General features: G+C 38.2%; 1 protein-coding gene across 1 annotated transcript in view; it reads right to left on the bottom strand.

The window, feature by feature from the left end:
- LOC122533799 (nuclear receptor coactivator 6-like) overlaps positions 1-25,920 on the bottom strand; it is a 156,325-nt gene extending 130,405 nt beyond the window's left edge. The window contains exons 1-2 of the mRNA XM_043663862.1: positions 25,822-25,920; positions 20,058-20,101 (exon numbers count right to left, since the gene is read on the bottom strand). Coding sequence (XP_043519797.1) covers positions 20,058-20,101; positions 25,822-25,920 — 143 coding nt within the window. The remainder of the gene's footprint in view (positions 1-20,057; positions 20,102-25,821) is intronic.
- Positions 25,921-26,708: the final 788 nt, after the last annotated feature.

The raw sequence follows: 26,708 nt of genomic DNA, 5'->3' as shown, positions 1-26,708 counted from the left end.
AAAAAAAAAAAAAAAGAAAATAAAAGGGAAGAAAGAACTTCAAACATTGTTCATTCTGCGTTATAAATGTAGGGATCGCGGCAGGCGAACGAGTCTGGGCGAAGTGACTCAGGCCTTGACAGCTACACCTCGTGAATCACCCGCGTTGACCGCTGCTTAATGGAAAATTCATTTTACACGACACGCATGCACGCATGCACGCAAGCGTGCAAATATACACACGCAGGGATTCTAGTCGCGATAGCAGCCAGCGATTCAGATAAGCGGGCGGCTCCGATTGAGCAGGTTTTCGTTTTCATTCGCGCGCTTCTGCTCTACCGACGTTTGTTTAATTTATCGTGCAGTGCGCAACGTTATCGGCCGATTCGTCGAGCGACAATTTGCCCGCGCGACTCGCTATTAATCGAAATCGCGCACGAGTCCCTTTTCGCGATCATTTTTTATTAATTTTGTTTATCAGTTTTGTATTTATAACATTTTACAGTGCAATATAAAATATAATTATATAAAATAAAATATAATAATTATTAAATTAAATATAATAATTATATAATTATATAAAAATATAATATAATACAATAGAAGAGTACAAAAGTATAAATATAAAGTATATTACAAATATAATATAAAAGTATGCAAAGTATATTATAAATATAATGTAAAAAAATAAATGCAAAGTATATTACAAATATAATGTAAAAGTATAAATGCAAAGTTTTATTATAAATATAATAAAATATAGTAAATACAAAACACACAAGTATAAAATTACACAACACAAAAGTACAAATCTAATATAAATCTAAGAGTATAAAAGAGTATAATCTAAGAGTATAAAAGAGTATAAAAGTCTTTGTTAAATTTACACGAATTATCATTTGATTCGTACGTGAAGGAGTTAATGGATTTAGTGTTGCACGATGCTCCGGCGCATCTGTTCGTTTCCGCGAGACTCGAAACTGAAAGCACGCAAGTTCAGGATTATCAGCCGTCGCTTACACTCGGATTTACAGAGGCACGACTTACATAATAAATAAATGAATGAACGAACAACCTCGTTCGTCACTTTGATGCGCGTTTCATTATTCACAACCGGCGCACAATCTGCCGATAAAACGCGTGCGTCGACTGTTAAACTTTAAACGCGAACGTTTCGACCCGATTAAGCGAGGAATTAAAAGTCTGATGGGAACGTGAGACGAGAAAGAAGAGAAGTAAAATGTCCGGCTGATTGTTAATGTACAATAAAATGCCTGGTGTATTTTGCAGGAATATTCGACTCGACTCTTTCGATCGGATTTAAAATTCCGAAGAGAGTGATGAAAGAGCGCGTTGATTGCGAGTGAAAAAGGAAAAGAAATCCTTTCTCCGATCAAACACGACCAAGACACTCGACCCCTTTTCTCGATTCACGCTCAACCGGTAAATAAAATAATCGGCTCGCGCAATTTATTGCTGGTCAATTTCCGCGGCTGCTTGAAAATCAGGTTGAAAATTACTCGATATCGTTATCCGGCTTGTTTGCGAATTTACGCGAGAACACGAACGAGTTTTCGAATTGACTTTCGGCAACGAAGCAACGAAATTCGACAAAGGCCGAGCAAATTTATTAGTGATTGAAGCCGCGTGTTACTGAAACACCATCGGATTAACCCATTTACGGAGCAACGGTATATATATCGGTAACAATGCGTTTCTTCCTCGAGATGTGAAATCGGCGAGGTTTGCACACATTTTCTGTGCAGTGTGCAATTTTTAGGCGTGTCGTATATATTTCATTGATCGTCACGCTCAATACAACAGGCCTCGAGTGATTTTATTGCATTTTCTTCTTTGTCGGATGAGTAGAGGAAAGTAGAATGAAATGGACTGGCCATTATTTTTCTAAAATGGGGACTACGTAATCGAACTGTGGCGTGATATTTAAGTGGACTCCACGACGTTATGTGACGAATTTAAAAAAAAAACAACGTCATAGTGTTCATCATGCAGAGAGAGTTAAAACTTTTGGCTCGAAAGAGTTTCAATGTTTTGTGATTTAAGTGATTGTTTTTCACGTTCATGAATCCATTTGTATTCTAAAATCCTTATAAAGTATTTCGTTTTCTCACCCTTCTGTCTCGTATTGAATATTTCTAGTAAATTAATGCGTTTGAAGCAAAACTGGATTTTTGTTCTACTAATTAAGATGTATATTTATGCCTTGAAATGATTCAAACTTTCTAAGTTTCTAAACCAATAATTACGATAATTTTTTTTACAAGACAGACCAAATTGAATAATATTTGTTAAAATTGTTAAAAATAATTGTTTTTACTATTTTCTTGTCTAATGAACTGTGAATTTTATAACTGTATTGCATTTTATACTTCTATACCTTTTAATAGGTACTCTTCTGGGGCAAAACCTGCAGAGAATTTTATTTTCCCGCCAAACAATGTTTTCCATAATATTTGGTCGTTTTCTTATCTTTCTTAAGGTCCGACTAAGAGATTTAGCCTAGATTTTTCTTTTCGCCATCCGATTTTATGCTACAATCCTAAATTCCGTTACCCTACCGTTTCTCTTGCAATTTCAATTTCCCGACGACAGCGCTCATTAAAACAAAGTTTCGTACTAAAATCGTGGTGTCCTCTTTTCGAGGGAGCGATAACCCTTCTACTTCAGAACACGAACAATTGCTAAAAATTGAAACGACTCCTTCAAGCTGAACGTTTACGTTGACTTGAAAAAAAAAAAAGGAAAAAAATACCTTGCACACGTGGAAATTTAAAAAAAAAAAAAAAGCACACCGAATGTTTTCCTAGCAAATCGTTCGCGACAGCAATTCGAAAAACGTTCAACACAATAACAGAGCGTGTCGGGCGGCGGCCCTCGCAAACACACTCGACGAAGGAAATCGCACGAGGTAAACGGAAATCCCGTGCTACATCATCGTCGAAGGGGGATAAGAGAGGATCGGCGACAGGCGGCGGAAGGCACCTCGCATGCAGAAGTGACCGGGGTTATGAATAGACACACTTGAGCGTAGAGAAATCGCGGACGCGAAACGCGAGGAACGACGAGCAAACATAAAGAGGGGGGCGGAGGGGAAGAAGGCATCGATGATGGGTAACGAGCGAGACAGAGAGTGATTTTCAAGCGGCGGTGTGTATAAATAATGTTACGGCGCCGAAGAACAACGACGACGAGGGGAATGACAGGAATATTGTCAGCGGTGCACGGTGCCGCGTATAATGACGATTTGCCGAGCCTGCTTCTCCTAAAAATATAAGACGCCAAGTGGCGGCGAGGCTTCGTCGTCCTTCGCTGCCTCGCAATTACGCGCGACAATACACGCTCTCGTCGCGCGGATTTTTAAATCACACGGAACGCGCGAAACTTTGGATCGTCGCAGGTGAACCGATCGCCCGTAAACAAGTGCAAGTGGATTAAAAATAATGAGCACGTGGCTAAGAATAATTGAAATTAAAGTGCGTGTTTTTGTAAGTGACGTTTAGTCTATGCGGAAGCGAATGTATAAAGACGATGCATAAAGAAGCGACGATGAATAAAGAAAAATGAAATATTCGAAGCATAAGATCAACAATATGTCGCGTATAACTTTTACGAGATACGTCAGTTTAATGTTGAAGCACGAAAATCAAATGTAAATATTATTATTAAATAGTGTAATGTAAAAATTGTATTGTTAAACATTATTAAATAATATTATTGTATTGTTAAACATTATTAAATAATATTATTGTATTGTTAAACATTATTAAATAATATTAAATTATATTAATAATATTATAATATCAATAATATTAAATTATATTAATAATATTATAATATCAATAAATTATATCAATAATATTATAATATCAATAATATTAAATTATATTAAATAACATTAAAAAAATATTATTATTAATTAATGCAATGTAAAAATTGACACGCGTGTATCGTAGAAATAACATCTGTTTGTTTAGTTTCATTTTTATAAGATGAGTTTGAGCACTATACCTTTCAAAATTACTGAAACTTTGATCAATAAAAAACTTCGATACAATAAAGACAAATTTCTTTAACTTGTTTATATATAATTCTTATCAATTTCGAGGTGAGATTTTTAAAAAAAAAAAAAGATATTTACTTGTACAAGCAATTTTCCAATACAAAGAGAAAGATCCAATAATTTAGTTTAATTTCTTTCAAAATTTTCAATAGCGAGTTAAGTCTTAAGTCTTAAGATTTTCATTCAAAGACAAGTTGTTATTACTTCTCGCCATTTTCTCTTACACACAGTGTATCGAACATTTGCATGCGGCGACGAGGCATGGGATCGCGCGTCGATGCGAGAGGGAAATAGAAGGGGGGGAGGGGGGCTAATTGTCGACGAGTTAACGATGATCGATGATAACGGGTCGTGCTCCCCTTATCGGGGATGGCTGGTGTGTTTCACGTAACGGGAGCTCTCGCGTGCGATGTTTAAGCCGCTTACATCGTTACGTGTTTGTAAATTTCGAGAGGCCTCGCGTCGCTGGAGTAATCACGCGTCCGTCGTCTACGTTTTACGAACGTAAACGTAGCTACGTACAACCTGTGCATATACAAAACTGATGCAACATTTGACCATTGTGACCGGGAAGATTTCGCCTTCGAGATCAGCGAATAGCCGGAACGGATAAGCATATAAAATGATTATACATTTGAACGAACGTATATGATTAATAATAATTGCCAAACATGTAAAAAACGTCTGATGAATTTAATAAAGACTTCGTTTGATCGGTCAATGCTTTATTGTCTTTGCTATGAAACCTGGTATCGAATCAATCAAGTATATGTACCTATAACACGTATAACGTATATACAAAAATAATCTAAGAGATGTACAAAAATAAGTAACCAATAAAATAATCAACATATGTACAGAAATAACAACCAGCAAAGCTGTGTGTGGGGCTAGTTGATTGAGAAAACGGTACAACCGCGTTCTAATTGCTCGTAAGCTCGAATTATTATTGCAATCTCAGGAAGGCCTCTAAGAAAGTGCAAGAGTGGTGACAAGAGTTGGGCTTTATTGGACAAGCGATCGTTAGTTCGGTGAAATTCAAAGTTACTATCCGTTGCTATCCACGTACCATCTAACCTAACTCGATTGCGCGCGCTGCCCGCTAACGTTCCACCCTCTCGCCCTGTAATATGGTCGAGTTTATCACTTACGCCAGCGCCAATTAAAAAAGACCAAACTCTTGCTTCGTTGCTTCCGAACGATTTGCAGATTTTTTTCGGACGCATTGGTGAAATTCTTCTCGAAGGAAAACTCGTCAAAATCGATTTTACGAGGTTCACAAAGATTGAAAGAGGTATAAACGAATGACAGATATGTAAACACTATCGATAATATCTGCGCCTGTTTTGACGACATGTCGTTTATGTCAGGCAGAACCTTTTTTCTTTTTTTTTTTTACTCGCGATAAACGATCGCTGGAAATAAATCACTGGAGATAATTACCTCGGCGAGCGACGAACGGAGACTCGTTTAAAACACGATCGTTCTTACCTCACCTGACGCGAGATCACTTTCCAATAATCATTTTCGATAGCGTGCGTGAGCATGCTGGACAGTTTCGTGACGTCTGGTTATGTAAAAACATTCGCGCCACGTCAACGCGTTTCAGAGAGAGAGAGAGACAGATTGCACTGAAAAATAATTGAATAACCCCGTAGCGAGAGTGTACACATTTCGAAGATGGAAATTTTAATGCGCGAGGGACAAATAAAATAGTCCCATTGAAAAAAATAAGCGTTCCACGAACTACCGACGGTAGTTGATTACACTCGTCGCGCACGACGAGGAGGAAAAAAAGGAAAAAAAAAAAAAAAAAAAACGCATGACAATTCCGCAGAAAATTAATGAACGCCAACAGTTGGTATTTCGGAGGACCGAGCGATTATTCGCGTGAAAAAAGAATGATAAAAAAAAGGGGGGGGGGAGGGGAGTGGGAGAGAGAGTTGTCGGTTGACGAGCAGTGAGATTAAAAAGCGCTATCAATTTTCAGCCGTCAATTCCATATATCGCCGGTGCGACTTTAGCCGAAAATGAAAATTTCCATCCGTATTACGAGCCGGTGACAGCCAGTCGGCGAGCGTGTGTCATGCGGGCAATGCACGCCATGGGTGGAATAGCCCCCGCCATGATTATTCAATTATTTTATACAATTATCTTGGCGCGAAGTTTGAGGACCGCGCCCGCTCACGTGACGCCACGCCATGTCACGCAGGAGAATTTTTCATATATAATCCGATTAAAATTTCACCGATGCCGCGTATCTATGCGCGCGTAAAACTTGTTGCATCGCGAATGCAGATGTATATATATATATGTGTGTGTGTGTGTATGTGTGTGTATTCACCAGCCAAACGCGATGAAAGTTGACACGCGCGCCAGCCAACCAGCGAGCTGTTTCGTTCGCGAAACGCCGACGCGAGACGCAATAATTTTTAATCTTGTCGAGCGGCGTGTTGCCAGGTAACACCCTCCGCGCGATAGAAAATTCATTCTTTCTGGCTGATTTTTGCCACCATTGATTGTAATCGTCACGGTAAATCGAAGATCATTGTGAAACCGTGGCTGTTTGAACGGATGGCAAACTCGCTAGAAAATCAAAGGATTATTCTCGTGAGAAAAATAGACGATCGTTTGCTTCGTGATTATATTTGCGGTTGAAATAATCCACGCACAAATTCAATAGTCGACGCGTTTTTCTTTCTCATGCGACTAGCAACCATTTTATAGGAAAATTGTAGTTTTGAGTTTTGACGTGGGTGGATCAAAAGTTTCTTCCAATTTTTTTTTTTTTTATAAGAAGAAACTAATTTTGTTAATTTTAGATTAAATTTAAATTCAAATTGTGTTTTAAAATTATTTTATTCGAGTAAATAGTAAAAAATTAGGTATTTATTTTTAGTAGAAAGTGATTTTTGGCCTAGGCTATATCTGGCGTCCTTTCCTCAACGTTAGAACTATCAAAATGGTCAAAATGACCAATTTATAATTTTACATAGATATAAAATAGTATATTCTTAAATATAAAAAAGTATATTTTTAAAGATTAAAATTCTTCTTCGTAAAATATATGGCAATTTTGTTGGAAATTTTATAGATATGAGATATAGTATATTTTTAAAGATTAAAATTATTCTTCGTAAAATATATGGCAATTTTGTTGGAAATGTTATAGGTATAAAATATAGTATATTTTTAAAGATTAAAATTATTCTTCGTAAAATATATGGCAATTTTGTTGGAAAGTTTATAGGTATAAAATATAGTATATTTTTAAAGATTAAAATTATTCTTCGTAAAATATATAAATTAATAAATCCTCGCCGGCAAAATGACTATATATTCGCGTATGACTATATATTCGATCCAGATAACCCAGAGATCGTTCGGAGCAAATGAATTACGGTCACTCGCGAAAAGACACGAGAAATACGAAGCGTGGAGAGGAAGAAGAGAGTACATGGTGGATTCGCGGGGCGAGGAGAGAGCAATCTTCGCTAATCGGCAGCGGCCGCGCGTTAATAATGTTCCAATAGGTCTCGATCGATAAGAATTAACTCGCGGCCAAGGTTGCGCTTTCGTGGCTAATTTCCAGCCAGCCCTCGAATCAGTTATCCTTCGGGATCGCGCGTTAATGTCTTTTCGCGCGGGCAACGCAATTAAAATTACACTTTATATCGTAATGTAACGATATAACGATGTCACGGTGTTCAATTACCGCCCGAATCGCGCCGCGATAAAAATGCAAAGAGCCCAGCTTCTCAACGGGACACGATCCGTCGCGGGACAATTTCCATCCAATTGAAGTTTTCTTCGAACAGCCTTACCCTCCGTCGGTAATAAGTAATAAAATCTCTAACGATCAGAGGGAATCACACCGTGTCCCGTAATTATTATTAACAACGTTCGTTAGCGAGTTCAAGTCCTTTCTTTTCTTCGTTTCTCGAGCGTGGAAGAGAAGAAGAAAGCCGCGATGCAACCGAGAGATTAAACGACGAGAGTCGCTCGGACTCTCTTAAAACTGTTATTACGCACTTTCTTAAGTAACTCGCTGCGAGAGATTTCAGAGGATATTTTTGTTTTATATATTTTATATATATATATATCGTACGAATTTAGCAAAATTAAATTTCCACTTCTGAGTATCACACAAACTGTTGCACGCTCTCTTAAGTAACTCGCTACGAGAGATTTCAAGTCGAATATGTATTATATTATATTTTGTTATATATACGGTACGAATTTAACGAATTAACGAAATTAAATTTCTACCTGCGTGTATCGTACAAACTATTGTACGTTTTCTTAAGTAACTCGCTGCGAAAGATTCCAAGGGGATATATAGTTTTTGTTTCATATATGGCACGAATTTAACGTGATTAATTAAATTTTATTCAATATTTATTAAATTTTTTTCAATTTTATTAATTTAATTAAACCTTCCATTTGCGAGTGAATCGTACGAACGTTCGAGTAAAATTAGAAAACACGTAACAGGTTCGCGGAACGGATCCCATTTTACGCTGAAACGACGATGAGATTTCACTTTTGCTCGGTGCTACGGAAAAGGAATGCACAGATATCCAGCTAAAAATACTACGTACGATTCGATTTCGACTTCAGACTTGTAACGTTTCACAAAGTTCCGCGAACTCGCCTCATTTCGGATCAAAGGAGATCTTGTCTGTCAAAAGTCGAGCGATTTCATATCCTCGCAAATCACGTAACAGTTGGACACTGTCAAACAATTCCAAGTTCCATCGTAACTGACGATATTCTTCTACAATTCTGATCGAAAAATTGAACGTTGAAGAAATTCGTTTGTTTCGAATCTTGATTGAATTAGTCTGCCGCGTCTTCCTTCGTCGAGGAAATAAAAGAAAATCGAAACTCGCGACACACCTTCTTCCATTGATTGTGAGCAATTTTCGTCGTCTCGCGCAGATGGAAGTGATCACGGCGATCGCGTTAAAACGTGAGAACTCCCGAGTCGCTGAAAAAGCTCTCCCTCTCACCCCGAGACGTAATTAAATTTATCTCCGTTATTACTGCGCCCGTAAAAACAAGGAAAGTGTTTACCATTAATTAATCTCTTTCCTTTCTTTTCTTTTTTTTTCTTTTTTTTTCGTTTGAGACGGCGAGCGTGACGGGATGAAAGGCACGCCAGCCGTAAAAGTCTCTGGCGGACGTCGCGTCGAGGTAAAATAACGAAGAAGAAAAGGAACATAATTAATAAGTGCCTCCCCTCCCTCTGAAAGGAGGGAGAGGAATAAATGTTGCGAAAGTTCGAGGTAACGCAGCTATCAATCGGGGGAAACAATTAATTTTTCGCGGGCGTGTTTAACATCTTAACTGTGAATGAGTATACTCGTCACGAAGAAACTTCATGTATATTCGTCGTGCAAGAAAAAACACAATAATTAGAATTTGTTGCGTGAATTAAATTTTTCGTGGAAAATAATACGCACCTGTAAATTTTGAGACTAGACTTGACCAATCCTCTTTACGTCGTTTCTGAATATTTTCTTGCTATCATCGTTGATCAATTAAAGTTAAACAATAAAGTTATTGATTATTAAAAAAACAGAACGAGTGCTATTTCCTTAGAATTTAGTTCAATTTTACAACAGCTGCATATACTCTGTGTTCGACAAGTGCGAGAAAAGTAATTACAATTTGTTACTCAATTTAGATTTTTCGTGACAATTGCAACATATTTGTGCAATCTTGGATATTTTAGAATTTTGAGACTAGACTCTACTAGTTCTTTTTACATCATTTCTAAATATTTTCTTCCTATTAATATTGATTACCATTCATCAATATTAATAAGTCAATTAAAATTAATTAAGTCGAGGAATAAAATTAGTGATCTTTCAAAGAAAACTAACATCACTTCCTTGTAATCGAATTCAATTTTACAGTTTAGCAGCTGCTCTCTGTTTTGACATAAGTGCAATCGTTCCAGCGATATAAAATGTAGATACACGCGACTTTTAAAACGGCGCCACAGCCAAGAGGTCAAAATGTTCGTCGGTCAACACGGTAGGAGGGCGAGTAGTCGGCGATCGATCGTACGATCGATCGATCCACTGTTGGGACGCTTTCTCGCGAAGCTAATGTAATTAAAGGAAAATTCTCTTTCTTGCCTTCTTTTCATCGGTCGGGTTCGTCGCGATTGTACGAATCTCCATCGATAAAACGTACAGAGAGAGAGAGAGAAAGAAAGAAAAGAAGGGTAACGGCTTCAAAGTGGCGCACTCGACAACATTCGCTCGGCAAGCATCCAGCGATAAAGCGCTTTAACGAGTGCGTCGAGTGCCCTGTGAGTTCCTTCTCTTTTTTCCTCTCTCTCTCTCTCTCTCTCTCTCTCTCTCTTTCTCTCTCTCTCTCTCTCTCTCTTTGCCTTCCCTTCGAAGCTCGGATCATTAATTAGGTCTACCGGAATGAAAAACAGCCTCTCGCCTATTCGGGGCTGCCAACGAGGCCGACAATAATAAAGCGGGACAATTAGCCACTTTTAATAACATCGTTCCACCGGACGACTTATTTGCACTTTCTTCATTTTTGCAACACAACTCCTGTCGCCAATTTCGAGGCAGCCGAGTTTGCCTTGTCTCTCAGACGAAAGACGTTCGAATTTTAATTTTTCGCGCACGCGTGAATCCTTTTTCGAGCGGATTTGCGATCGACCCCAATTTTCGCGAACACGCGAGTGAAATTCGCGAACCACGTCGTCGTCGGGACTGTCGCTGTTTCCCATCGTTGATCGATGAAAATTGACGCGGCTCGCTTCTTGAGCGAATAAAGGGGCCGTCGAATTGAAATCAAATTCGTTTAACCCATTTGCATCACGACTCTAGCTATACTAGCTGCGTTGAGACATTTGACTGACATATAAATGAAGATCGCCATGCGCGGAATATTCCGCTTACGAATGCAAATGGGTTAAACATGCGCTCATCATGCGTGGTTTCAATCACGCGAAAACGTCCATCTCGTTGAAAAGACGAGGGCGTGACGAAACTGAAGCGAGGAAGAGACTTCATAACGCACGCTATATAACACACTACTCACAAAAATCGGGAGACATTTCAAAATGAATATGAAGCGATAAAAAAAAAATAAGCATTTGATTCTCTTCCATTAAACAAGAACAACTTTCTTTGACTTGTCGTTTGCTTCTCCGATGCTCTTGTTGCAACTGGTCCGCGGACCATAACGAGTGACCGATATACAATAATTCGTCGCTTTCTTTTTCTTTTCATACTCGTCGGACAGAAATGATTAAAAAGTAATAAATATCGAGTAGTAACATTTATTGTTCATTGTCTGGATTACATTTAAATATACTTGAAACTGAGAAAATGTTGCAATTTGGGACGAAAAATTCTCGACGTGCGTGGCGCGTCATTCCAGCGCAAAAGGTTAATCAAATGCTTCTCTTTTTTCCTCGCTTCGTACTCGTTTAGAAATATCTCCTAATTTTTGTGAGCGGTGTGTGTATTTCCGCGCTCTGCGCTCTACTCTCGCCATACTCGACACACACTTACCAGCTGTCGCGCGGCAAAGATACTTAACTGCTCGTTCTCCGGTGAAACTCCAAATCCGCGCGACTCACGCACAGAGGGTGGAGGGAGTACCACCTCGAGGTACCTCGACAAGCGGCTTTCGATGCGGAAACACGGAATATCGAGCGGTCGGGCGTTCCCTTTGTAGCCGAGGACAACCACGAGAGAGAGAGAGAGAGAGAGAGAGAGAGAACCGAAAGCGTTGTAAAGTTGTGCTACGGATCCCGGGCGAACAACCGCTCGTAAATATGCACGACGCTTCATGAATATGCATTGTCCGCGGGTGCATATACGCGCCTCTATGCACGGCGTGTGCAGCGCTCGCCTTAAGACCTCCGCCTGGCAGGTTCCGAGCACCAGGGGCCAGGCTACGAAATATGACAGCCGCGTTTCCGTCCATGGCCGAAAAAGGAGGCCACTACCCTTACCGGTCAGTCTTCCCCCCTCCGGTTAATTAACGCTGCGACTACCAACGATCGAAGGATAAAATTTTCATCTTGCAAGCATATTCGTTAAAGTGGGAACACTCTGCGACACAATGGAGTATAAGCGATCCTTTTGCTTATATTCGTGTGTTTATTTATATGTATTTATACATAAATTTAACTTTTTATTATTTATATGTAAATACATGTCTTTATGTTTTTATATATTCACGTAATAGTGTGTATATTTATGTATTTATGTGTTACATGTATAAATGCATGTATAATGTATATATGTATATTACTCGTCATATGTAGTGAAAAAGTTAATATATTTATATATATATTTATTTATATATTTATATGTAAATAAATTTATATTTATATATTTGTATGTAAATAAACTTATATTTATATATTTATAAGTAAATTTATACTTATATATTTATATATAAATTTATATTTATATATTTGTATATAAATAAAACTTATATTTATATATTTATATACAAATAAACTTATATTTAAGTAAATTTATATTTATATATTTATATACAAATAAACTTATATTTAAGTAAATTTATATTTATATATTTATATATATATTTAAGTAAATTTATATTTATATATTTATATATATATTTAAGTAAATTTATATTTATATATTTATATATAATATATTTATATATTTATATATAATATATTTATATATTTATAAGTAAATTTATATTTATACATGTCTTCATTCATTTACACGTTTATATATTTCATTTAACTCGAAAATCACTTGAATCTCTGCAAATGCATTGTTTCATATCTGTAACGTAAATGATAAATTTTAAAATTACCATTTTCTTGATAAACTAATGTCAAAGCTAGGGCGAACTGAGACGGACAAAGGAAGACACTTGAAAGAGAGAGAGAGAGAGAGAGAGAGAGAGAGAGAGAGAGAGAGAGAGAGAAAGATGTCTCCTCGAGAATCGCGAGTTCCGTGCCGGAAAGTCACGCGAATGTGTCGGAGAAAGTCAACAAGCCGCCGTGCAAATGAGAAATTTTATTGAATCTCGCGAGAGGGGAGTCTCTCGCGAGGCGACGCGCCGCTGAAAATTCCCGGCGAGGAACGCATGTTAAACTATTAGCTCTGTAAACGTTCGAAGCTACGATGGGAAGCTTCCCTCCCTCTTCGCGCGCGGGGGACCTATACCCCGCCCGACGAATTTCATTAGACCCGTTGATCCCGTTCAAATGTTTAATCTGTCTGGATATAATCCGGTGGTCGATCAGGGGGGAAAGGGGGAAAAAAAATCGGCCGAAACGATTCAGACAATTTTGTTAAAACGTTCGACCACGACGTACATATCTGAGAAGAAGGCGGTGTATCTGAAATTTGTCCTATTCTTTTCTGTTCTTTCTATTTCGAAGGGAAGAGAGATATTCTCTTCTTTGTGTTTCTCTCGATATTTCCTGTCGTCGTCGTCGTGTATTTCGCAGACACCGGACAAAGTAACAGAATTCCCAACCGAATAAGTTACGCGTAATAAGTTTCTTTAATGGTCTACTGAGTTGAGATGAGCTAAATGACTGCTGCGTGTAGTTCACGGTTGAATTACATTCTGCGACGTTAAATTGTGCTTCACTTCAACGACCACAATCAGGATTAGTCGCGAAAGAGAGACAGACAGACAGACAGAGAGAGAGAGACAGAGAGTTTGCAACACGACCTATAATAGAGCTTTGCTTTATACGTTGGACTAACTAGACGTTTCGCCAAGAGTATCAATTTCTATAATACCATTGTTAGACGAAAATTGAACATTTTCTTGCATTTCGTACATTAACGTCGCAGTTACCGTTGTTAACGTCACGACGCGCCAAGCACGTACGAACAGATTCTTATCCGCGTCTGACAACCAAACAATCAACGCTCCACTTTCGATGATCGCACTTTCGTGCAACTCGCTGCTGAGAAACTTCAAACTACGATTGTAGCTTCCTACTTTTGACCTCTTAGCTGTGAATGATGAGTATACTCGTCACGAAGAAATATCGTGTAATGACAAGTATGTAATTTGTTACTCGAATCAAATTTTTTGTGCAATGTAAAATATATTTATAAATTTTGAGACTTCATTTTACAACATTTATAAATATTTCCTTGCTATTAATATCAATTATTAAATTAAGATTACCGATTTTTCTTTTATTCTTTTTACAACATTTATAAATATTTTCTTGCTATTAATATCAATTATTATTAAATTAAAATTCTCAATTTTTCTTTAATTCTTTTTGCAACATTTCTAAATATTTTCTTGCTATTAATATCAATTATTAAATTACGATTACTGATTTTTCTTTTATTCTTTCTACAACATTTATAAACATTTTCTTGCTATTAATATCAATTATTATTAAATTAAAATTCTCAATATTTCTTTAATTCTTTTTGCAACATTTCTAAATATTTTCTTGCTATTAATATCAATTATTATTAAATTAAAATTACTGATTTCTCTTTAATTCTTTTTACATCATTTCTAAATATGTTTTTGCTATTAATATCAATTATTATTAAATTAAAATTCTCAATTTTTCTTTAATTCTTTTTACATCATTTCTAAATATGATTTTCTCTTTAATTCTTTTTACATCATTTCTAAATATTTCCTAGCTATTAATATCAATTATTATTATAAATTAAAAATATTAATTAATGTGTGATATCTATAATCATCATCGCGACACAACGTAGATACACGCACACACTTTTAAAAGGTGGCAGCGCAGAGCCGATTGAAAGCATCGATCTCAACGGACAAACTAAAAGGAACAATCGATGGGCTGACACCTGCGGAAAAAGGTGTCGTTCTCCTGGCACACCGTCTTCTTCCCTAACCGCGTCCAATTAACCGCGACGAACAAATAAATCCCTGCTAAACCAGATTCATAGCCCGCCATTTGCATTCGGCCTTTACGCAAAAAGAAAGGGAAAAGAGACACGCTCTCGTGAGAAGAGGGTGAGAGAGGCTCGGGCTTGTGAGAAGCGATCGGCTTCGTAAAACTAAAAAGAAAAGAAAAAAAAAAAAAAAGACGGGACGACAATCGTCGTGGACGACCTTCGGACGAGCTGCTGGTCGCTGCTCTGCTGGTCAGACACTCTCGCGAGTGAATACGTCCCAGCTTACGTTCAACGGACGTTGTCGGCTCCCGTGACACACCTCCTCCTCCTCCACTTATATAACCAGCGCGTTTAGGATCGCACGCACACGCGACCAGAGAGCTCTCCCTCTCTATCGCTGTGTGTATACGTTCCTGAATAAACATGATTTGCTTGCGCGCCATCGGGGATTACGTACCGTCTCCTGGCGGAGAGACCAAGTGGATGTGTGGATCGTCTTGATCCATATGCATGGGAATCCTCGGCGACGAGGATGCCGACGTGGCCAATTGTTTTCTTTTGTTCTTGCATTCGTCGCGGGGAGACCTGGCCGTCGAAGGTGTGCGCCGACTCGTATTCGTCGTCGATCGCCGACTCGTTTTATAGAGAGACAAACACCGAATACGGCGAGTGTGCGGAGAGCCAGTTCAGCTTTTCACCTCCCTCCCCCTCCTCGTTTTCTTCTTTTTCGCCGGGGGTTTCTTTTCTACCACCGGGCGCCGCGCGGTGTTAATACCGCGCGCATGAATCATTTATGAACCGATTCGAAATAACTTTTGCCTCGATGGAAATAGATCGGCAGCGAACCGCGCGCGGAGAAACGGTTATATAACGCCAACAACGTGCACGATTCCGTACGTTCCCGCTTTCCCGTTGGCACGCAATCGATCGTTTACTTGTAGGAAACAGCTACGCTGCGAGAATAATTACGGTGTGTTAGGCTCGAGTGTGTTAGGTTCCCGTGGCATGCAGTTTTCACTGCTCCTCCTCCTCCTCCAATGAAATTGATACGCGGAAATTTGTCACTTGATTCTAACAATGTTTCGCGCGGAAGCACGACAGTTTCCGCGAAGATGCGACATTAATCGTTGGAGTACTCGCCCTCGTGATAGGGAACGAAATATTTTTTCGCTTATTGTTAGATTATCTTCGATAAAGTTCGATGGACTGTGGTCGACTGATGACAAATTTCAAGCGACCAAGTTGTAGTAATTTTTCGATCAAGTTGAATAACGCGAGAGTTATTATTGGAACGTGGATTATTTTACATGGGAAATGTAAAAGTTTGACACTTGAAGATACGTTAACGAATCTGAATATATGAACTTGACGAATATAACCGAAAATGTGGAGAACTTTGTATTCTAAGCTAACTTTATGTCACAAGCTTATATTCTAAATAACAAATATAGAGAACTTTAGATTCTTTATGTTCTACATAAGCCAACTCTATGTCACAGGCTTATATTCTAAACAAGTATGGAGAACTTTATATTCTACTTTATATTGTAAGCTAACTTTATATTATAAGCTTATATTCTAAATAACAAGTATGGAGAACTTTATATTCTACTTTATACTCTTTATATTCTTTATAATCTAATTTTGTGTTATACTTATATTCTAAATAACAAATATGGAGAACTTTATATTCTACTTTATACGCTTTATATTCTTTATAATCTAATTTTGTGTTATATTCTAAATAACAAGTATGGAGAACTTTATATTCTACTTTATACTCTTTATATTCTTTATAATCTAATTTTGTGTTATACTTATATTCTAAATAACAAATATGGAGAACTTTATATTCTACTTCATCTTTTTTATATTCTTCGTAAGCCAACTTTATGTCACAGGCTTATATTCTAAACGACAAGTATGGAAAACTTTATATTCTACTTTATATTCTTTATAAGCTAACTTTATATTATAAGCTTATATTCTAAATAACAAGTATGGAGAACTTTATATTCTACTTTATACTCTTTATATTCTTTATAATCTAATTTTGTGTTACAAACTTATATTCTAAATAACAGATATGGAGAACTTTATATTCTACTTTATATTCTACTTTATCTATTCTTCGTGAGCCAATTTTGTGTCACAAACTTATATTCTAAACAACAAATATGGAGAACTTTTCATTCTACTTTATACTCTTTATATTCTTCATAAGTCAACTTTATGTCACTATTCTAAACAACAAATATGAAAAACTTTACGACCTAAGTCAACTTACAGTATATTACAAGCTTATATTCTAGTTTAAAAAATGTTCGGTTTTAAACTGCACAGATATTCTGCATCTACGTTGGATTTCTTTCGCAAGAAATAAAAACTTTTATATATAGAGTGACACGGTTTGTAGCGATGCTGGAAGAGGGGACCTGCTTCTAACTTTGTTTTAAAGAACAGACCATAATGGCTGAATAATATTCAAGTCCGATGACTGTACCAAGAAGATGTTTAACTTTATTTTCACGCTCCTCGAGCCGAGAATTTACAATCGTAACAACAATAGATCAGAGCATTGCCATCTTGGAAAATTCCCTTGCCTTTCGAAAATAATGATCGCGCCATTCTGTGGACTAGATTGCACGAGATTTAGATTTAAATAGTCCTTGGACTCGAGACGAAACATAATCTCAGTGCGATCAAGTCGCAACAAATTGCAATATGCAATTTTATATGTAATTTGCAATAATAATAATTTTAACCGAGGTGTTTTCTCGATTATTTTTGCTGGACGCGTCCATGAGACTCAAAGATTGATGTAATTAACTGACACAATTTATTAATTTCTTTAACCTTCGATTGTCCCTTTTAGAAGAACGTCGTACTTTTATTTGAGCTAACAGTTCAAACTTCCCTTTATATAATGTAAAGATGATTATAACGAATGTAGATGTACGTTTGTTGTTGTATGAGATATAATGAAATAGTGTAATACCTGAACAGACGCCTAGACGAAAACTTTTGGAAGAAGAAATTCCCGAGGACGGAGGCAGTCGTAGGTTAACTGACACTCATTCGGAATAATTCACTAAACAAACTAAACTTTTCGTTGCTTCTTACGAAAATTTACGAAATAACGGAAGATTAATTTTTCTTTTCTCGGAGATTGAAAGTACCGTATGTATCATTAACCCTTATATACTTAGGTGTTTTGGGAAACACGTTAACGATCGCTTGCGCTGGCAACTGACTGCGGACCATAACGAGTGACCGAACCGTATACAATAATTCGCTTTCTTTTTTTCGACTCGTTGGTTGAAATTATTCAGAAGTAAATAAATTTATTATTTGTTTTACTTAAATATACATAAAACTGAGAGAAATTCTTCACGTGCGTGGAACACGTCATTCCAGCGGAAGAGATTAAACCTAAACGACATCGCACATCAGAAAGATGATATAACAAACAAAATTTCAACAGAACGATTATGTCATTCGATTTGAAGTGATCGTAAATAAATGACCAGGTTTCTAGATGATATTAAAAATGTTTCCGAGGTGGCGAAGGGTTCAAATCGCAAAGAAAACGAAAGACACGCGATCGTTGGGAATAACCAACGGAGAGAGAGAGAGAGAAAAAAAAAGAAAAAAACATCCGGCGTCTCCATGTCTCGGCTGCGTCGAAAGAACACACAAGGCGTGGAAAAAGTCGCCGATACCTACATCTCTCCAGCCGTGTAATATTTAAGTGGCACGATGCATATTTATGCGCATGGGGTGAGACGAGGAGGGAACAAGGAACGAAAGGAAAGACAAACGGAACAGATTGGTTTCCGGCGCGATGCAACGCGGCGAGGCGACGCGGCAGCTGCGAGGTCGGCCGTTTCCACAGGCACCGGGTTTGTCACAGGAGGCAGGAAACGCTCGCACCCGTTAATAACCCAATTAAAATGGACAGGAAACTCGGCTGGCCGTGGATCTGGACGATGCCACCCGGCGTGGCGCCGCTTGGGCACGTCGACAGCGTTACTATTATCGTCGTTATTACTACCACTACAGGTGTTACCGTATCGAGAGGGGATGCACGCTGCGTCTCTCCTCCGCGGAATTCATATTAAATGATCCCTTCTGTCGGACGGTTCAGGTTTCAAACGATGAAATTCCCAAACGATCGATTCGAATTGGTGGTTTATTTTCCACCTTTTTTTTTTTTTTTGAAACTATCATCTTTTTTCCAACTATCATCATTGTTATTATTACGTTATTACTACAGGTGGTTATCGTATCGAGAAATACGGACACGCTGCATCTCTTGTCCAATGGAATTCATATTAAATAATCCCTTCTATCGGCATAGGTTTAGGTTTCGAACGATGAAATTCCCAAATCGATCGATTCGAATTCTTTTCAAATTCACATAAAAATGAAATGGCAGTAATAATTACGAACGAAACAATTTCGCGCCAATAATCGTGGATCGAAGTCGAATTTCGTTTCGGACCTCGAACCAGGGGGGAGGATATGATAAAATCGAGCCAGCCCTTCTGCACAACATTCAGACTTCGCCAGTTCGATGACGGTACAATTTCCGCGCGGGCATAAATATCCGGCATCGACCGGCGGCCGAGTAATCGAAAGTCGATTACAAGCATGGGCAGAAATTAAATGTACCCCGGCCCACGCGCCGGTTACAGGTAATAATTCGAAGCAGATATTAACGTGGTGTTGGACGAGATTCACGGATACAAATCTGATTTCCTCTTTCTCGCGTGGCGCCAGGAATCCGCGTGTTTCGCATCGATTCGCGATTAATCAATTACGCGCGGAGGCGGCGCGCGTTTCAGCCACGGCCGTATCACCCGGCCATAAATTCCGCCGATAATATCGGCAAAGGATTAAACTCTATCGTCAAAGCGAGGAAGATATAACTCGCGAAATATAATAGCCGAATCGGCGCGATTGGAATTCGCGGATCAAATCTATCCTCTCTCTCTCTCTCCCCCCTCACTCATTGGTCCGGGCACGATGATCGTGCAACCCGGCCCAGCTGGAACAACCAATTTCCTCCTTTAATGGAGAACGGCGCAATTACACTCCATTACCTTTTACCCGTAGTGGAATAAACAATAATCGTGGAACCGTGTGCCTGCGGCACGCCCGCGTACTTCCCTCCTTACCTGAAACAGAGAGAGAAAGAAACAATTTAACCTTTTGCTACGCACACCGAGAATTTTTTTGTCCCAACACTGCAATATTTTCTCAGTTTTAAGTATATTTCAGTATGACTCAGGCGAAACGAATAATAAATTTATTAATTCTCAGTAATTTCTATCCAGCGATATCATAGCGACGAGTTCGAAAAGAAAACGACGAATTATTGGGTACGGTTTGGTCACTCGTTATGGTCCGCAATTAGTTATGGCCAGCGCAAGTGATTAAGAATATCTATAATAATGTCGCGTTCTGACAATGTAGAAAATTTTATTTTATTTAAAAGTGAATACAGCTTTAATCTGTAATATAATTTAACAATAAACACACTAAATGTCAATGTATTTAACTAGAATATAGGTTATGTTAGGCATAACATGTTGTAATAAGTAAAATTATATATTTAAGTAAAACAAAATAGGCAAAGCAAATAATAAATTTATTACTTTTCAATAATTTCAATCCAGCGATATCATAGCGACGAGTCCGAAAAGAAAGCGAATTATTGTGTACGGTTTGGTCACTCGTTATGGTCCGTAATCAGTTGCCAGCGCAACTGGTTAAGGATATCTATAATAATGTCGTTTTCTGACACTGTAGAAAATTATATTTTATTTAAAAGTGAATACAGCTTTAATCTGTAATATAATTTAACAATAAACACACTAAATGTCAATGTATTTAACTAGAATATAGGTTATGTTAGGCATAACATGTTGTAATAAGTAAAATTATATATTTAAGTAAAACAAAATAGGCAAAGCAAATAATAAATTTATTACTTTTCAATAATTTCAATCCAGCGATATCATAGCGAAGAGTTCGAAAAGAAAGCGGCGAATTATTATATACATGGTTCGGTCACTCGTTATGGTCTGCAATCAGTTGCCAGCGCAAGTGGTTAATATAGGACGATCAATCGGTCGAAACGAGGACGTTGCCAGTGAAAAACGACGGCCTGGGCTGGGAAGGAAATCGAGAGATCGAATCGTTTCGCAAAATCCTGATAGCCAGTGATTTGCGAAATATGGAAACGGGCACGCTTTTCATTCGCGCCGACAGAAATTGTAGGATCGAAATTCTTCGACTCGAAGCAGAATTGCGTTTTGTGAATCTGTTGAGTTTCAAAGGGCGACTCGACGAATTTATTTGTTACAGGACTGGAGGGTTAAGTAAAAATAATTAATTTCGTATTTTGGTGCAAAAGTAAGACAATTTTGAATGAAGTTTGTTGAAACAGACATGTGCCATTTTTTAGCTAAAATCGGAATTCCGTCTGTGTGGTTTTTAAACGCGTCCTTTTTTTGTAATAAAATTTCAAAATATATCAATTTCATTCGTATTTTCAACTGATACCGGTCACTTTTGACTGAATAAACAAATATCACTACTTTTTGTTTTTAATTACTCTACGATGTGTCGTCTTTCAAACGCATGCAAGTATTGCCAAATTAATATTACTAGAGTTATGTTAACCTAAAGTCCTCTATCGCGAGAATACTTAAAATTACTTTCTCAAAGGCAACAAAAGTGTTTATTAGATGATTTTAGCACGTTTCTAGGAAATTTAAAATTTGAGAGTGCAAAATTGCCCCCTCCCCCTCCCTCAAAAAAAAAAAAAACGTAAATATATCTAAGCTGTGGCACTTTTTACAATATTTAACGAGTTTCCATCGAGGCACTTCATTCGAATCAAATCCTCGATGACATAAAATTTGTATAAAAATCTGCGGCGAAAGTAGTCGAAACATCGACTGTTCCGAGCCTGTTCGGCCCGACGCGGATCGCGCGAGGCATGAACTTTGCAAATGACAGAAACTTCGCGTTAAAAGTTCGGAGCTCGAAGGTATCGAGAGTAAATCGAGTAATTAGCGATTTTAACGGGGAAACACGGCGCGGAATGAATATTCACGAGGTAGGGCGAAATCACTTGCACGTCATCGGAATCGAGGGGGTGTTAACGGAGAAGCGAATGAAACGGATCAAAAGACTCGGTGTACGCGTGCCTGTGTGTGTGTGTGTGTACGTGTATAGCGCGTGGAACCAATAATTTGCCGTATCGATCGGCGTCGATCTCGACGTGAAATCGAAAGGGATCGGAACGGTGGCGCAAGCACGGTCGAACCGAAACGAAACGCGGGCTACCGATGTCTGGCTATCGACTCGCTTGAATTACGTCGCAGAGCGAGATCGTTCGACTAATCGGTCGATCGTTTCGGAAACCAGGCCGCGTTGAGCATTAATTATGTGACTTCCGCGCCGAAAACTCCGTGCGTGCGAGTACGCGGCAAAGTCGAGCATAAATTTGCACTCGGGGGATCGAGCGGAACGTCCATTTGCCGATCGATCTCTCGTCCTCTCGTGCGCGCGAAATTAATGTACAATTACTCGACGGGCGACAGAGCAGCTTGTGCAGCGTTTAATTAACCCCTTGCCTTACGATTTATTTTCGAAGAAACGCGCGTGTGCAGGCAATTTGATTCAACGCAACTCTATGCGAGATGTCATCGCAGAAATAAAAGTACCCTCAGTTTTTATTTAATATATTTATATGACTGTGGATGTTATTTCATTTGTGGTAGAACAAATTTATATGGTAATGATAATAATGAATAAAAATTGAAAAATATCCTCTTTAACTAATAATGAAATTAAGAAAATGAAAAGCAAATTTCTTGATACAATGGAAATTAATAACGAACAAGATTAACAAAATATTTAATTTCTTTTTTAATATTACTTAGTTTTTTTTTTATAACTCTTTAGTAACAGCAACTCAATAGTTGCTGTTACTAAAGAGTTCAAGATTAACAAAATATTTAATTTCTTTTTTAATATTACTTAGTTTTTTTTTTATAACTCTTTTGTAACAGCAACTCAATAGTTGCTGTTACTAAATTATTCTATAATATTATAATATAATAATAATTATTCTATATATAATATATTTATATATATCTATATATAATATAGAATAATTTTAGTTAGAGCAACTATTGCATTCTTTCACAAAACGCCTAGCACCCGTTGTCTGCAATGACACAATTTTTGATAGAAAGGAAGACAAGAGAATGTGTAAATATCATAATAATTTTTTTTTACACGTTAGAAGAAATTTATACGATTTTTAAACATTTAAATATTATTTATTAATTATTTCCACTCAAGAGTTTAAGACGCTGGCCCCCGGTACCAGCCAAAGGAATTCTTTTTAATAGGCTTCGACGCAGCACATTAGAGTATAATAACACTCCCCTGCTCGACTGTTAATGAATTCGAATTTTAATTGCGCCGTATGGTCGGTCACGTTGGGTAACCTCGCTCTCAGAAGAAGAAACTTTTTCTCTTTTTTTGCGACTGTGTTATTAAAGTGTGAAACGATACAGTCGAAGAACATTTAATTTATTACAGCATTTGCACAGCTGGACTCGTACGAAACATATTGAAATTTCATTAGCGCCGTTCATCCCCCCCCCCCCGTTTACGAAGGAAAGGAACTTTGTAGTAAACGAGGCAACGAAGCGTGCAACAACGAGAGAAAAAAAAAAGAAAGAAAGAAAGAGAGAGGAAGAAAAGGGAGGTTTGAAGTTCGCATTAGCCTCTCCCCGATTCGATTCGATCGGCGTGCGTGTAACCGGTGATAAGTTAATGCCGCGATTGCCGCACGTGAAAAGAGTGAAAGGGTCGGCGTGCAATAACAGAGTGGGGGTGGGGGCACAAGCTTCGTCGCGATAGGCAGAAAGAAACAAGGAAGAAGAAGAAGAAGAAGAAGAAGAAGAAAGAAGCAAGGGAGAGAAAAAAAGAAAGGAAGTGAAGGCACCGGTGCAGTTGCACTCATTTACTTTCCCCGGCGGCGTGAGTCACACACGTGAAAGGGCCTAATCTCACGCGATCGCGTCGTGTCCGGTGACCCTTGATCTCCTCGCGAATCCCCCCTCGACACAAACACCCCCTTGTCCTTTCACCCTGTCACTCCTGCGCAGTAGTCCTTTTCGTTGCACGCGTTTAAACGACGCTGCTTTGCATTTTTTTCTCTCTCTTTCTCTCCCTCTCCTCCCCTTGCCGAATATTACGGTTCCATATCCGTATCGCCGGCACCGATCTCTCTTCCTGGGCCGACAACCCGCGCTCATTTATTTTCGACCACCATCACTTTTTCTCTCTTTCTTTTATTCGCCGCCACGTGCGTCTGCGTTTCTCTGTCTGCGTTTCATTGTCTCTATCGCGCGGCTTAATGATAACGGGCAAACAACGTTCGCCAACGTTGTTACACCTGTTTAACACTGGAACCTCCCAACAGCGGTCGAAGCGATTTATAATTTTTGCCGGACATTTTTGTGATTTTGCGTATTTTTCACTGACTCTTCGTAAAATACACGCGAATGGAATTTTGCACGTTGTAGAGTTTCGCTGTTTATTTGGATTTCAATGGTTTCCGATGGGAATTTTAACGACAGTCTCGAATTGAACGAGATAGCTAATTATTTTGGCGACCTGGATTCCAAAATCTAGCGAATCGTTGATGAAGCGAGGTACAAGGGTACAACACGGTATGTACAGGGTGAGCCAAAAGTTTCTTCCTGCATATTTTTTATTTTAAGTAAAACATCAAAATGTAAGAAGAATCTATTTAAATTTCAGTTCAAACAAAAATTGAATTCGAGCTCAAACGTAATCTTCTCCATTATGTTTTAAAAATTATTCCTTTCAAATGTTCAACGCCGCCAGAGTGTTGTTTTATTTTATTTTTTATTATCTTAGTGGGAAGTAATTTTTGGCCTACCAATTCTGAGGCTCGAGCGGTCAAGATTCCTTCGAACAAGGCCAAATATATATACAGTTCAACATTTCAAATTGTACGCATTTAAGCTATTCTGAATTTCATGCATACATACTTTTAAACTAAATAAAGCAAGGTAATAATTATCAAATGATTGTAATTAATTATTAATTAAGTTTCTCGAAAATTTATTAAAGTTCCTATTATAAAAGTAGTTTATCAATAATTAACCGAATGGAAACCTTGAATAAAGGATGTAACCTTGTTACATTTTCATCAATATTAAACAAACAACGCACGTTGTATCATTCTGTAATCGTATCAATACACAATACAACATATTTAATATATAATTTGATCGATATGTGTACGAAGCAATCATAATATACCAAAATATCGTTATCACATATCGCTTGTTTTGCTTCGTGTTTCACGCGGCCGCATAGTAGCATAGAATGGGGGACAGTCCCAATTTCAAGAGTAGGGACCAGCGACAGACGTTTAACTGGCGAAAAGTGCGGACACTTAACTGGGGAGCTGCTGCAATTCTGATCGGACTCCAGACGGTGAAGATGGTGCAAAATTAAACGGTTTATTGGCGGGTATCGGGCCGTGACGCGGACCCGACTAAAAGAGAGAGAGAGAGAGAGAGAGAGAGAGAGAGAGAGAGAGGGGGGGTCAGGAAGGCTGAGAGCGATCGCAGGAAGATCGCAAGGAAAGGCTCATTAGCCGCAGACAGAGTTGACAGGACAAAGCTGGATTGTTCCTCTCCACTGTGCTGGCTGCTGAATCCCCCGTATCACCCATCGCTCCAACGTCATCCACGTCGTCCACGAATTAAGGATGTTGCTTCCCGGGCCCGACGTCGACCGTACCAGGTAAGAGACATTGTCATCGTCGTTCGCTACCGATGTTCTCGGTATCCCTTTCTCCTCTACCTCTCGTCCTGGTATCACGAGCCTCGTCTTGGTCATTCGCTCTGGTCGTTTCTCGCTTGCTCCCGTTTCTTCGTCCACCGGTGCAGCACCAAGGCAACCTTTCACGCACAAAAATAGCAGCAGCAGCGGCGGCTTTGTGTCGTGCTCGCGCGACCTTTTTCTGTTTCTCCTCGTCGTCGTCGTCGTCGTCGTCGTCGTCGGTCGCCCTCGCTTCTCCATTCTTTTACATCCGCCCAGCACACTTTTTCTGGCCAGCGATCCTCGCGGACGTTCAATTTCACGAAACTCACGGCTCGACATGCTCGAACTACACGCGTGTGAAAGTGTTAGGGTATTCATAAGTAATGTCGTTCTTTTTTTTCAAATTTAATAAACATTGCTGTCTAGTGATAATAATTTAATTTATAATAACATGTATATTAGTTATAGAATAACTTTAAATTTAATAAACATTTTTCAAATTTAATAAATATTTAATAAACATTGTCATCTAGTGACAATAATTTTACTTATTGTAACATAACCTACATTCTAGTTATAGAGTAACTTCAAATTTAATAAATATTTAATAAACATTGTCATCTAGTGACAATAATTTGACTTACTGTAATATAACCTACATTCTAGTTATAGAGTAACTTCAAATTTAATAAATATTTAATAAACATTGTCATCTAGTGACAATAATTTGACTTACTGTAATATAACCTACATTCTAGTTATAGAGTAACTTCAAATTTAATAAATATTTAATAAACATTGTCATCTAGTGACAATAATTTGACTTACTGTAATATAACCTACATTCTAGTTATAGAGTAACT

Source organism: Frieseomelitta varia, unplaced genomic scaffold (genome assembly GCF_011392965.1).
Source record: "Frieseomelitta varia isolate USP_RPSP 00005682 unplaced genomic scaffold, Fvar_1.2 scaffold_554, whole genome shotgun sequence".
Lineage (NCBI taxonomy): Eukaryota > Metazoa > Arthropoda > Insecta > Hymenoptera > Apidae > Frieseomelitta > Frieseomelitta varia.
The sequence above is the reverse complement of the archived record's forward strand: the minus strand, read 5'-3'. Positions and strand labels throughout refer to the sequence as shown.